The sequence below is a fragment of the Poecilia mexicana genome, unplaced genomic scaffold, assembly GCF_051168715.1.
Source record: "Poecilia mexicana isolate PSO_F unplaced genomic scaffold, ASM5116871v1 scaffold_6, whole genome shotgun sequence".
Classification (NCBI taxonomy): Eukaryota; Metazoa; Chordata; class Actinopteri; order Cyprinodontiformes; family Poeciliidae; genus Poecilia; species Poecilia mexicana.
In genome coordinates, this window is record NW_028263375.1 from 22,407,279 (window position 1) to 22,421,683 (window position 14,405).

Here is a 14,405-nt window from a genome sequence, read left to right on the forward strand (position 1 = left end):
GTTGCTCAAAGTCCACTTAGAAAATGCACAACGATGCAAAATTATCTGAAGTTACATTTTATTTTACTTTGCTTGAGATTAGAACATTTGTCTTCCTTTTTTTTTTTTAATGTATTATTATTATTTCTCTACTTTTTGTTTCCCGTAGCACCTTTCAAGTTGGTACAATAAACAATAAAGTTGCTAATCGCCTTCAGTATGTTGACCAATATACAGAATGACTCATTGAACTGTTTTCAATAAATAAATACCATTAAAAAATGCCCACGCTACAACCAAACAGTCATTGTTACTTATCTTCAGTTGTATTTTTGTGTTTAAAAATATCTTCTTGTATACATAAATACATATATGTATGTATATCTTCCACTCATAAGTGGAAGATATTGCAAGTCATTTGTAGATGGATATTTAAAAATTTTAGTTATTGATATTATATGTTCTTTTACGGGGCAACTTTAGAGCTGAAATGTTATAGAAAGTCAAACAATAACATTCATGGAAAAAAAGGGAAATGGGAGAGTCCTTAGGTGACAATATTTGTTGTGAAACTCCATAGTTTTAGCTGTTTTGCAGTTTCATATGCATGTGAAATCTGTCACGGTTTTGCAGAGTCATTTAAATTCAGGTTTTTCACATCACATCAATTTATGAAAGCTAAAACTCTCAAAGAGTAACTCCAGAATAAAATCAAGATGTGATGCAAAAAATTATTGGGTCTTAAGTTAATGTGAAACAGCAGAAAGAATCAAAATTTAAAAGCTCATCTAATTGCACAACATCTGCATCAAAAAATGTTATTCATAGAAAAGACATTTGTTGTTGGGGCCAGCTGTCCCTCAGTGATGAAAGAAGTGATTATTTTGTATTTTTGTGAAGTAAAACTACCACATGTATTAGTGTGATGGAAATAATACCTTTTGCATGAGAGAAACAGGAAATGAGTGACTCCTGAGTCAACCACAGCTGTTGTAAAACTAGCTACAATTTCCTTTTCTGGGGAACATTTATATCCCCAGTGCCTCTTAAATTGAAATAAGACATGGGTTTCTGCAGTGCATTGTTTGATGGCATACACAATTTTTAAACATTTTCAAATTTAAAGTGAAGTTATGGTTTGAAAAATTTCACAGTTTACACAGAAGAGCTTCCTCGTTAGCAAGGGTGGTTCTGTTTTCTCTCTCTGCTCTAAAATAATACCAGTTCACACATTTGTTTTCACTTGCAATTGTTGTAAGCACATTAGCACATAATCTTACTTTTAGGGGTTCAGAAAGGATGCCGTAGTAATAATAAGTAAGTCTTGCATGATAAAAGAAAGCCTAATGTTGTTACTGTTTTAAGTTGTTTGTTGTTGGCAGTTTGTAGAAAAGGACACAATCAATGTTAAACTATTTGCTCTTGGAGTCAAACTATGTCCATTATATTTTTCATTGTTGCTGTTATCATTACTTGTATATAATTTTTAAACAATCTGTAAAAGATGGCAGTTTTCAGGTAAATAATTGACAAATGGCATTATGTTGTATCTAGTTTTAATCATTCTGTTGATTATGAAACGCTGGGAAAGATGATTTTGTCATCTGCATAGAAGAACAATATCACCTTTGACCAACCAATGGATTATAACACTTAATTTAGAAAAACGTATCTAATACTGCAGTACAAATAAAATGTGTTTTGTTCAAACTTGTCAACTTTTAGATCTGTCTGCTTCAGCACACCTGACTCCAATATTAGCTCATCAGCAGCTTGCTGTAACTGCATGCTAACAAGACATTTAAGTCAAGGAACAAATCTAAAAGTTGCAGCACCTTTAGGTCTCCTATATCAGTTTGAGACTGCCGGTATAAGAGATTTGTTTAAAATGTGCTTGTTTGAAATGATATAAAAATGTAATAAGCTGCACAAATGGATGGACGTCATCATTCTATTCAGCTCAGTGATGCTGGCTCAATGACATGTTGCTGAGTTGAGAGGGAGGAAGTGATTTTGTTTTTCAGGGTGAAACGGTGTGTTCCAAAAACATGAAAAAAAAAAAAAAAAGCTCTTGCATAACAAAAGGGGAATGGGCGACTCCTGAATCAACCATATTTGTTGTGAAACTTTATAGTTTCCCATCCTTTGTGGGGTTTCATGTGGATGTGAAAGCTTTCTGTGGTGACAGATTTGTGACTCATCAGAGGGTTTGGTCGTAGTATTTCAGCGAAGGGAGAGAAAAGGGGAGATATTTGGCATTAAGGTCTCCTGCTGTGAAGATGCTGGCATTTCTCCTTCTTCTGTTAACATCCCTAGTGAGTTTTAAATCTATTCTTAATGTTTCTTTTTGTTAATGCAGCTTTTTACCAGTGTTCTGTTTACTGCACTGTTTTTTTGTGTGTGTAACTCCAGAAAGGTGGAGATGCCCAACGTGTGATCGGCCGGAGTAAAGATGGCTCCTGCCACTGTGAGGTGAACTCCACCATGTGGTCCTTCCCGGTGCTAAAGTACGAAGGTGTGCTGCTGCAGGTTAAAACCTGTGAGGGATCTCTGAGCAGTCTGCAGGAACAGGTACGAAGTAAAACTGCTGGAAAACTGATATTTTACATTAAATTATTTGGATTTCATGAAAAGACGTCATGTTTAGTGCTTAAATACATGTCAATTAATAATGACACTTTTATGGTTTATACATCAAGCATTAAAGGATTATTAACTGAGAAAGTTATATGACATGAGGTTGATAGATTGAAAACATTTAACTGCTCTTACTTTGTATTTTTACTTCTTCAATAAGCAGTAAAAAGTGCAAATATTAGGGACATGTTCATGATGACAGACTAACATAGAATAAACTGAATATAAATAAAAAATATTGAATGTAACATTTATTTCTGTGCCCAATTAGCCCAAAACCCTCCAATAATGCCAAACCTCTGCATTTTCGTTAGTCCTTTACATCAGACTCTTTCTGTTCGGGGTTTTATTCTCCCTTCTCTCCGCCCCCCATGTAGGCATAATGTAGCTAAATAAAGTTTAAATATGAAAATCCTCTTTGACTATTTAAATCACTTGGATTATTTTTAAGGAAATGGGTGATTATTTTTCAGTTGAACATATGTGGCTTCACACAAAATTATCAGTCTCTGATGTTAACATCTATGAATAAAATCTTGTCTATATATATAAAAGCCATTGAGTTTCTATTTCTGTTTCTCCTCAGGTGTTGCTCTCCACCACTCGTCTTCCTCAGATTCAGGCTCAAGTTGAAAATGTGACAGCCCGACTCCAGCCCTTTCAGTACCTTCACCACCAGGGCCTGTACACCGCGCTGTCGCTGCGCCTGCTGGGTCAAGAACTCAGCCAGCTAGAGATCGACCTCAGTGTAGTCCACACCCAGCTGAACAACACGCAGACACAGAAACTTTCCACAGAGGTACAACAAAGTGCAGAAAAAAAAAAGGATTCTCATAAATGTTTACTGTTCTGAGAGGGTGTGTGTTTATGTTTGTTTGCCAGGTGGGTAAACTGCGGAAAGATGTAGAAAAGATGCACATCTCAGACACTATTAATCTAAAGACCGTGAAAGAAAATTTCCGCTACCTGAAGAACAGCGTGGAGTCCTGCAAGACAATTCCCAAAGACTTTAAAGGTAAGGTGTTGTATTAATCAATTATGACACATGTTCAGTGTAAACAGTAGGTACACCATCCACCATTTTTAATTCTGGCCTACCTCACTTCATTTTTTTGAATGAAGTCATTAAGTGTTGATGCCAAACACTTACCCAGTGTTTCATACCACTCCTATATGAAACACCTAATGAAATATTGAAAGCGTGATCTGTACTCAAGACACTTTTTCCTCGTTTCAGGCCAGCACAGGTACTGCATGAAGGGTCTTATTACCAACATCAGTGAACCTGTTACAACCAAAATCAGTCCCTATGGTAAGAACTACATCTCTGGATCATGGGGCAGACAAGCGCAGATGGACACAGAGGGAGAGAAGGACAGCTACTGGGTTCAAACTCTGCTCAGCAGCCACATCTATGGTAACACCCTCCGTGTTTACCAAAGCTACGAAGACTTCATGGCATCTGTCAACCATAAGGACTACACCCTTGCCCCATCCTACACTCATGCTGATGCCGTCGAGGGTCCAAGCGGTGTCCTGTACGGTGAAGCTCTGTACTATCACTGCTTCGGCTCTACCGACGTCTGCCGCTACGACCTGAAGACCAACTCTGTCAAGCGGGCAACCATTCCAGGTACTGGTGTTGGGATCAAAAACAAGTTTCCATATTGTTACTATGACTGCCGCTCGCATAGCGACGTGGATGTGGAGGCTGATGAAACCGGGCTGTGGGTGATCTACACCACTCTCGGCAACCACGGTAATCTGGTAGTGAGCAGGTTAGTTTGGGATGGCGAAGCTCAGGTTCTCAACGTGACACAGATCTGGGAGACGAGGCTTTTCAAGAAGGCGGTAAGCAACGCTTTCATGGTGTGTGGTGTGATGTACGCCACTCGTTATGTGAACGATTACAGAGAGGAAGTATTCTACGCCTTCGACACAGCTACTGGTAAAGAGGACAACTCTCTGGCTCTGCCGCTGGAGAAAGTTGCTAAAGGAGTGGCTAGTCTGAGCTACAACCCGGTCAACAGGCAGATCTACATGTACAATGATGGATATCTTCTGGCCTATCAGGCTCACTTTTGATTCCATGGAATAATTTTATTTTTGAGCTAAATTGATTCAACACAACACAAATATTACTCAAAAACGATGCTGAATGAGCAAAAGTGTTGGCTAAACAACAACAACGTTTGTTAGCCAATCAAAGATGTTGGCCTAAGTGTTGACTTATCAATAATGACAATGACATTTCAAAAATGTTGTGGTATAATTAATAATGGTCCATCTGTAATGTGTAATGTTTGTTAATCCTGCAATACTATTTGAATAAAGATGTTGGTTATCTAGCAAATTTTACCAAACAATATTGTCAGAGTTTATCTTAATAAATGATAAATCTCTTGTTTTAAAAAGCACATGTAATCACACTGTGACTTTTTTTTTATTTGGATGTTTGCTGCACCCTTTTGAATCAATGTATAGGAAATGTATCGCTTTTGTTATGTCCCCTCTTCAAAAACAGTTTAATATTCAATGAAGTATCCCTTTCCAATTGGTCCAAAGTCTCTAAAACGTTGCCATGGTAACCTGCAGGGTCAGCGGCAGCTGCTCTTATCCCTCCCTCATTCATCATCAGAAATTATGTCAAATATAATAATTTGACACATATTATAATTATAATTTACATGCAATTGAAATTGTAATTTCAATTGCATGTAAATTATAATTATATTTTTTGTAGATTTCTTTTATCATGCGTTTAGAGTATCACATTCCAAACTGTCTGAAGTCTATTATTTGCATTTTTCCTGGTAGTTTTTCTACAAGGCAGCCTGTAGATGGCACAATTGTCCAAGGATTTTACATATTCGTTCACTCAAAATTAAGCACTGTGATTTGCTGTCTTGTGAGATTTTATTTATTAATTTTTTGTTCTGTTTGTAGGACAAACTGTGAATGTTTTTTTTTGTATTTATTCACATTTCAATCAAAATTGTATATTTAAAATTACATCAGCAATTCTCAGTAATTAATTGAAAAACTTAAATTCACATTATAGCACTGAAATTATTATTTTTTTTACTGTTGACAAGCTTTTTATGTGTTTTTCTGATCATCTTTTGAAATAAGTTCTAAAAACATCACCACTCTTTTTTTGCAAAAAAAAAAAGAACAAGTGAAGTAATGATCAGTTTTTACCTGGTATGGAAGATTTCAAAATATATACATAACATCATGTCTGAATGGAATAAGGCAGAATATATCCATGTTTTTATTCTTGAATAAACTTAACATTTTTTTTATTTCATTAAAGAATTGTGAAATCAGTAACATCATACATTTTAGATTTCACCAAATTGTTTTGAATCATATATTTACTCTCTTGAATCTTGTTTACAACAAAATACGTTTTTACTTTTTTTGCTGTTAATGTTTCAGTAGATAACTTTTATGAAACATGTTTTTAACATATTTGTAAGAAACAGATGATCTGCTGGAAAAAGACAGAGACAGGAGACAGTTTTATTCTCATCATCAATCATACTTGATTTTTCTTTCACATATCCATCATATAATTTTACACGTTTTATAAAAGTTACCTACTACATCTTTAAGGAGGTACAAAATTTAATACGGAAAATTAGTCATAACATTTTTGAATGATCACTAAACAGCTAGAAAATCTAATTTATCATTGGAGCAGAAAAGCAACTTGAGAAATTTCACACCATATAAACACCACTCCCCACATACACCGTTAAAGAGAATTAAACAAAATAGCAACATGATGTGATTCTTTAGATTTGTAAATAGAAAATACCATACTCTCATAGCCAAACTGTATTTTTTTTTCTTCATTTTTAGCCTTTATTGTGATTATTGCAAATTTTATTAACCCTGAAACTGAACCCTTCTTTCTTTTGGTTTCCACTGTATGTATTACTGCATACCAAGGTATATTTGGTGATTAAACTACTAAAATAAGCAGTTATAATAATTTTAAAGTTAGGTTTTGGTTCCTAATCCCCGCTACTATTAGGCGTCTACTGTACTACTAGGAAGTAATAGACATTATGGCTTCCTGTTGTTTCAAAAATTCTCTTATAAATTTAATAAAAGGATTTTCCATATTCATCACAATCCAGTGCATTTGAACAAGCTGAGTAAGTTTATTTTTTAACTGGAGTTGATTAATTGTCTAACTAACCAAAGGTGAATGTGCCGTTTTACAATCAACTTCTACTTCAACGACAGCGCGGCTGCAACAGTAACACTAAAGCCATGCGGAAACATTTTGAGAATATGCTGTCTTTCATAGGAAACTTGTTGCATCTGACTAACAAGACAAAGGACGAAGCTTATACGTTAATATAACACCATGACAATACTATCATGTCAAATGATCGTACAGTGATCATTTGATCACTGTACGATCAAATATCACTCCTTGAAAAATAACGATCAGAGTACCCAAACAAAGCCTTGTAGGAGACCATTTTAGCATTACTGTATGCGTACAGCATCTGGTCCACTGGGTTGTAGTTCAAGGAGAAAATGTTAGGGGACACCTTGTTGATAAAGATGCTAACTTTGAAGTTCTCCAACCCCGTCGTGGTGTCGAAGGAATAAAACACCTCCTCCACATTTGCGTCGATGTAACGTGTTGCGTAGAGGACGCCGCAGGCCATGAAGGTGTTGGTCACACTTCGCTTGTAGACTGAAGTGCGCCATGTTTTACCGAGCGTTGGCGGCTCAGTCTCCTCCACCTTGGTCAGAACCAGATTGCCTAATGCCTCGGTGGTGGTGTAGACGACCCAAACGCCTGACTCATCAGTGGCCAGGTCCAGGTCAGTGAAGGCGTAGCAGTCTTCAAGGTGGCAGAAATTACTCTTTGAGTTATACCTATCAGACCCGAGACAGGAATAATACTAACAATGTAATAAAAGAAAGAACAACACTAAGACTGTAGCGATGACTCAAACAGAACCAGCACATCAAATGTTCTTGCAACATTATCTAACCTGGTTCCTCTTGGTAGTTGTACGCTGGTCACACTTTTGCTGGTGAGGTTGAATCGACAAACAGCATCCCGGTTGTAACAGTTGTAGTACAAGGCACTTCCATACAAAACATTATTGGGACCCTGAATGGTGTTGGTGGTCGGGTTAGAGGAAGCGATCTGAATGTTGCCTGGTAGAAAACATGTACAATCAGGTAACCATTAGAATACTCTTACTGGTGTGATTATAATACCTGGACCTCAGTTTGTCAAGAACAAAGAAGCTTAGATGTTTACAGAGATCATATGTAGAATATTCTTCTATTGTCACAATGTAAAGAATTGCTTATTTGTTCTTTACTCACACCTACTTGCAAATTACATTAGAGACAGAGGAACAGATTTAGTGCTGAACCAAGGACCTACTTTATGTGAGTGAGTGTGTCACCTGGAGGTGCACAATTGTTCATGCCAAGAAGATTGAAAGGCCAGCAACCCACAGCACCAAAGAGCAGCAAAGGAAGGATAAACTTGGATCAGAAAGGCAACCTCCACACAAAAGGTTGCTCTATCAGCAAAGCAATGGAGCAGCAGCTCCCAGGCCAAAGAGTCACAGGCCAAAATGTAGGGTGGCCCCCTCCTGACCTATCCACACTTCCATCTCGCAGAGAGGCAGGTTGAAGCCAGCCTCTCTGGTGGCCCCAAGCTCCCACAAACCCCCAGCAGCAAAGGCACCCAGCACTAAGCAAGGGAGACCCTCCCTACCCCAGAACCTCCAACACACTGAGGTGGTACTGGCCCACCACAGCAGCTGTAAAGCAGAAGGACCAGGGCAGAGAGGGACACCTGGTGAGCTAGGCCCTGAGAGACCAAAAAGAATGGACATCTGACAGAGCTCTGCGAAGCCACTGCTGCCTCTGGCCAGGATGTATCCCCCGGAGCCATAGGCATCCTGATGGGTGCCCAGCACTCCGGGCATGGTCCAAGCTCCCACACAAGCAGCACACCACCAAAGGGGACTCCCCACCTTGTTCCCTCTTGTCCCAGCTGTGCCCCAAAACCAATGCAGCACCTGCTGAGACGTGGGACCTTTGATAGATCAAAAATGTTAAGAGGAGAGTCCCCCACAGAGTGGCCTCCTCCAAGACGAGGGCAGTAAGCCAAGTCAATTCAGTGGCCCAGTACCCCAACACCCTGCCCCCATCCTAGTGCACTGCCCACAGGCACAGCCAGCCACCCCACTGGAAGGGCCTCTGGCCTTTCAGCTACTAAGTCTCGCACCTACCAACAAAACTTCCTGGAACCATACCGAAAGCAGAATGTTCTTCTTCTGCACTGGTGAGTTCCAGATCAACAAACAAATCATCTGATTGGCTGAGCCAAGATCCAGAAGAGAGTTCTTCATCCTGCTGTAAGTGATCTAAACGATGTGGATGAAACAAGTAAGATCAACATTTTATTTTCTTGTTTTTCTGCCTGACAATGAAGCTCAGTTTTTGTTTACAGAATATTAAAAAGATTCCCTACTTTCTTACAAATGCCATTCAGGAATTTTGCTATTTTGTAATCAATCTAAGTAACCCTTACCGTTATACATTATTTTATCTTGTTAAGTATGACTTCATGCCCTTTTATAATGATTAAAACACTAATGTGTTATTTTTGCAATATATTTTTTTTATCCAGTGATTTCTGGTGAGCTGGGAATCTGTTAGAGACCATTTATTTCAAATTCCCTTTAAAGGTAAGCTTGTTCACCTGGGGGATTAAAACACAACTTGGTTCATCTTCATAGGTGTAAAAGCCTCTTGTACACAAAGAACCAGCTATGAAATTCACAATGAAGAAATGGTCTGAGGAGACTAAAGACACTCTGAAGGACAGTTCTAGCTCCATCATGTGGGAAGACCTCAGTGTTGGCAACACTGTGCCCCTCATGAAGGTCCAATGTTATGCAGCTCTGGCATCAATCCTGAAACAACGGCTCTCCATGAGAAAAAGAAGAGACTGTTTGGATCAGGAAACAGAGAGGAACTGAGAAGAAAGATTAGAGAAGGGGGAAAAAATGGTGTTTGTAAGCCAGACGACAATTTCCAGTGACACATAAAATGCCCAGGTTGTAGAAGATTTACAGTGGACGAATAAGCTGAAATAGTTCTTCAATAGATATAATCACTCATTCACCACTCCCTCATATCCCCTGCTGCAAATGCCCCTCATCTTCAACAACTGCCTGCTTTTCTTCCCCAAACTTGACAACTCTCAGACATCTCTCACCCACTTCTGTTCAGAGAACTTCATCTTACAGCCTTCCTCATCACTACAACCCTGATCCTTACAACACTTCAAGTGAGGAACAACCTGCGAAAGACTGGAAGGCTGACGGTCTGGATGGCATTAGCTTCAGGCACTTGAAGTGCTGTGCAGATCAACTGTATGGCATCATGGGAGACATGCTCAACATGAGCCTGAAGCTGGGGAATTTATTGCAGCTGTGGAAGTCCACCTGCATGGTACCTGTGCTGAAGACCTCTCATCTAAAGGACCTCAGAAGCTACAGATTGGTAGCATTTCCCTCTCATCTGATGTAGACCCTCTGCAAGCTGGTCCTCAGACATCTTTTCTCCCTTGGGAAATCCATTGCAATTTACTTACAAGCCTGACATCAGAGTGGTTGATCCCATCTTCCATTTCCTTCTCTGAGCTCTGATCCACATTGAGAAACGTGGAAGCACACTTTTAGAGAGGGGACTAAGGGTTGGGGTGTAAAGGGTGTTTTTGGACACATACTGGTGTCTTGGAACCAGTAGAAACTCATAAATAGTCATCGAACAGCTAACTGTACTTCACTTAAGTGCGGAAGTTAAAACAAAGCACTGGATGCAAATATTTTGAAGAATTATCGAGTCACTTTTAGGCGAACATCCTCACCTGGAGTGCTCACCCCAATGATGAGTGCGCTAAGACTGGAGTAGAAACGGATATAGTTAGCGTACTGGCTGGAAGTCAGCGGTACCATCCAGTACCAATTCTCCTTCCTCGTTTCTGGTTTGGGATCGCGACCCCAGGCCCCGTATGCATAATTGCCAGAGAACTCTCCTTGTGTGTTCACACCAGGCCCGGTGATGTTACGAAGTGGACCGTGTTGACAGGTACCTAAATAAAAAATAAAAAAAAACTAATGAAATACCACTACAGTTTTTTTGTTTTTGTTTTTTTTTTTACCATTTTTCCTGGGAAAATGGTCAGTACATTTAAGTATTTGAGTTTAAGGTCATTGGGATCTTTATGTTTGAGGAAGTTACCATATGGTGGCTGGGTGGGTGCGACAGTGGCATTAACTCCGATCCTGCATGTTTCCAGGGCGCTCTTCAGCTGCTTGTTGACTTGCCGTCCCTTCACCACCTCCATGGTGTCAAATTTCTCCAGTTTTATCATTTCAGTTTTCAACTCCTCAAGCTGAGAAAGACAATGGAAACATATAGAGCAGTTGGGGGGAAAAAGGTTAAGACTTTGACTTGTGAATTTACAGTGATATTAAAAAAAAAAAGCGTTGAAAAGTCATGGAACCACAGACAGGCCTTTAATATTGATTTTATGTGAGTGATGTTTTATTGAAATGGAAATGAAACATGTCTAGTTTATTTGTATTGGTCAGAATATTTACTCTATACCAGGGGTGTCAAACTCATTTTGGTTTAGGGGCCGCATACAGCTTAATCTGATCTGCAGGGGGCCACACAAGTAAACTCATTGCAAGATTAAATAGAACCAATAAAAGTGGACTTGTTGTTGATTTTTATATTAAACGAATTTCACTTTTACAAAATATATTATGAATAATCTCAGTTTTTAAGAAAGGTATCTGCAATTTCAACAATACTTTTACTCAGTTAAGCATTTATTTAAGTGCATTATGCATAAGAACTGATCTCAGTGATTGTACAATGTTGCAAAACATTTATTCACAGTTTTTGGAACTTAAAAACACTGTCCTGCATCACAAAATACAACAGACAAAAATTAAGAAAAGATTTAAAATCAATTTTCAACATCTGGGAAGCAATTTGAACAAATTATCTGGCTTCACACATTTGAAATCTTAAGTGTCAGCTGTTTTAAACAGACATTTGATTAAGTACATTTGTTGATGCATAAAATGCATACATATAGAAAAACTTGCATACATAACACGTATGTATGTTAGCATGCACGAGAAATATGAGGTTGCCAGGGCCAAAATAAAAAGCTGGTAAAGCATAGAATCGAACTTGTTTACTGAACCTGAAGCTCAGTGCTGCCATCTGCTGTTAGTTCCGCTGCAGTGTTGCATCATGTTGTGTGCTCTGAATGAAACACAGCGCCCCTCGTGGACAGAATAGGAACTGCAGATTTTCAATTAAACGAAGTATATGTTTTTTCATGAATAATGATAATGCATTTAGCCCCCGGGCCGGACTAAATCGTTCGGCGGGCCGGTTCAGGCCCGCGGGCCGTACGTTTGACACCACTGCTCTATACACAAACCGTCTTGCTGTTTACTTTATAGCCACTAGATAGCAGCAGCTTTGCACTGTCTTTCAATAACAATAATATCTACAGATTTTCATACTTACAGACGCTTTAGGTCTCAGATTATGACTTTACAACTTTAAACAAGAAAGAAGCAATTTCTTTGTTATATTTTGTTTTCTCAGCACACTGTTTTTTTTCTTTTCATCACCATCTCTTTTTGATAAATCATCAGTCATGTTTTTAACTGTTAATTGACCCTAAATGTCAATTTTATTTTTAATGTTTCTTTTTAAAGCTGATCAGACAGCCTTTTAGTTAGTTAATCCATGACTTCCTGTTTCCTGTATGAGACGAGAGAGAAACATATTTCTCTTTGTCCTCATTTGCTTAATATGCATGTAGTTAAATTAATTTATGAATGTATTTGTTTTGATTTGTGTTGATCTAAAACTTAAACTTAAACCAATTCCAATGAAGTTGGGACATTAAAACATAAATAAAACCAGAATGCAATTATTCCACATCCTTTTCAATCTATATTCAATTGGATACACAGCAAAGACAAGATATTCAATAATGTTCAAATGGAAAACTTTATTGTGGTTTTAGAAATGTTCACTCATTTGGAATTTTATGTCCCAAAAAAAAGGGATTTAGGATGATTTTTGTTTGTTAATCCTTGAGAAACCTTTGAAACACATGATGTTTTGTGCTGTTTAAAATACGAGGACATTTTCAAACTAAACCTTTGCGGAAAATCAGCTTATTATTGTATCTTTCAATAGAATTACAGCAAACTAAGGCCCTGTTGGCAAAAAATATATATATTTACAGATAAATCAGTGTTTCTCAATTGCTGTCCTCAAAGAATAATGCTCTGCATATTTTAGATGTATCTCTGTTTCAGAACAACTGATTCAAATAATTAGATGATATCAAGTGCTGAAGAAGCTTATTAACCACCCACTTATTCAAGTCAGGTGTGTGGCAGAAGGGATTCACCAAAAACATGTAACACTGGTTTAAGGTGAGTGGTTAAACCAGAAGCTGATACCTGAATTAAAGCTTAGAGTTTTCTTAAATTTTCTCTGAGGCTCTGCTATTTGATTGTACTAAAGATTTAAGAGTTAATGCGTGAATCTACCTGTTGAACGGTGTCATCGGTGAGGACTTGGTGTTCCACGGTGGTGCTGTTGAGCTTCTCCATCAGCTGCCTGATCTCGACCATTTCGTTCTCTATGACGAACAGACTGAGAACGCCGTACAGCTCTCCGTCGTCCTCCTCCTCCAGGACGGACACGTCACTGTGCAGCTGGGTCAGGCGCTTCTCCAGTCCCAGCAGCAGACTCTCCAGCTCCAGAGCCTGCAGAGGCGCACTCGATGATCACACAACACTCAACATGACTGTCGACATGCAGGTAGACACGGTGGGATTACCTTCTGTGGTGTGACGTGGGTGTTGCAGTCTGTCGCATTGCCTTCCGCTGTTTGGAGTTTGTCGTGAGGAAAAGCCTTTTCTGCTGGATTCAGCTCACATGTGCAGCTTTTACTTGGAGCCGCCTGAAGATTGAAGCATCAGGTTGCTGTTTTTTTGGATTAAAATGAAAAAAGTTGTCATTCGTTATTTTTTCTTACCTGCTGGGCTAGGGAGAACAGAGCCCAGAGTGGAACAATTACAGAGGCTTTCATGGTTGATCAAAGAGCTTGATAAAACTGGAGTTTGTTCAAGGTCCTGTGTGCAGATGAGGTTTCTAAGCAGTGAACACTCCCACTAATGTGTGCACGCAAATGGGGAAAAGAGGAAGTTTCTTTTCTTCATGTTTGTTGAATCTTATTCCTTTCCTCTTTGTGGCTAAGAAGGCAGAAGCATAAGGGAGAGGAACTTTTGATAAATTAATCTTGCTCAAGAACTAAAGCAGACTTTTACATTTGTCACAGCAATTAAAAGCGAACATTTACTTAATGGGGATTTTAGAGAGTAGAGCAACATTGTGCCACGTCAAACTATGCTGCAGCCTTTACTCTGATACCCATAAATGATATCTGGTCAAAAGAATTGCCTGTAGACTAATTAACTAATTAATAAACAGTGCTGTGTGTAATTTATTCCCTGCATAAAATCCACCTGTTTTGTCAAAAACATTACAGAGCAAACACCATCACCAGACCAACAAACACAGCGGATAGGTCAGGGAGAAAGTTGCAGAGGAATTTCACTGGGTTGGGTTATAAAACAACGTCCCAGGCTTTGAAAATGTCACAGTTTAATTCT

The 14,405-nt window shown here is 38.7% G+C and overlaps 2 protein-coding genes across 2 annotated transcripts; one reads left to right on the forward strand and one right to left on the reverse strand.

Annotated features, from left to right (window-relative positions):
• Positions 1–2,118: 2,118 nt before the first annotated feature.
• Positions 2,119–5,934, forward strand: LOC106906430 (olfactomedin-like). Its single transcript, XM_014971708.2, has 5 exons — positions 2,119–2,294; positions 2,392–2,550; positions 3,203–3,415; positions 3,499–3,631; positions 3,854–5,934. Exons 1-5 carry the CDS (start codon positions 2,259–2,261, stop codon positions 4,699–4,701), a joined length of 1,389 nt encoding a protein of 462 aa, XP_014827194.2. The 5' UTR covers positions 2,119–2,258; the 3' UTR covers positions 4,702–5,934.
• Positions 5,935–6,121: 187 nt separating this feature from the next.
• LOC106906427 (olfactomedin-4-like) lies at positions 6,122–13,896 on the reverse strand. Its single transcript, XM_014971706.2, has 7 exons — positions 13,769–13,896; positions 13,571–13,693; positions 13,278–13,496; positions 10,924–11,077; positions 10,550–10,774; positions 7,641–7,809; positions 6,122–7,521 (listed from the first exon to the last, which is right to left on the reverse strand). Exons 1-7 carry the CDS (start codon positions 13,820–13,822, stop codon positions 7,053–7,055), a joined length of 1,413 nt encoding a protein of 470 aa, XP_014827192.2. The 5' UTR covers positions 13,823–13,896; the 3' UTR covers positions 6,122–7,052.
• Between the last annotated feature and the right edge of the window lie 509 nt (positions 13,897–14,405).

Bases quoted from the DNA above. Each gene is read 5' to 3' on its own strand.
- LOC106906430 (XM_014971708.2), top strand. From the start codon at position 2,259: ATGCTGGCATTTCTCCTTCTTCTGTTAACATCCCTA. The intron at 2,551-3,202 runs GTACGAAGTAAA...GTTTCTCCTCAG, and splicing joins TGAGCAGTCTGCAGGAACAG to GTGTTGCTCTCCACCACTCG. The intron at 3,416-3,498 runs GTACAACAAAGT...TTTGTTTGCCAG, and splicing joins CACAGAAACTTTCCACAGAG to GTGGGTAAACTGCGGAAAGA.
- LOC106906427 (XM_014971706.2), bottom strand. From the start codon at position 13,822: ATGAAAGCCTCTGTAATTGTTCCACTCTGGGCTCTGTTCTCCCTAGCC. The intron at 11,078-13,277 runs GTAGATTCACGC...TGTCTTTCTCAG, and splicing joins CCGATGACACCGTTCAACAG to CTTGAGGAGTTGAAAACTGA. The intron at 7,522-7,640 runs GTTAGATAATGT...CGGGTCTGATAG, and splicing joins CAACTACCAAGAGGAACCAG to GTATAACTCAAAGAGTAATT.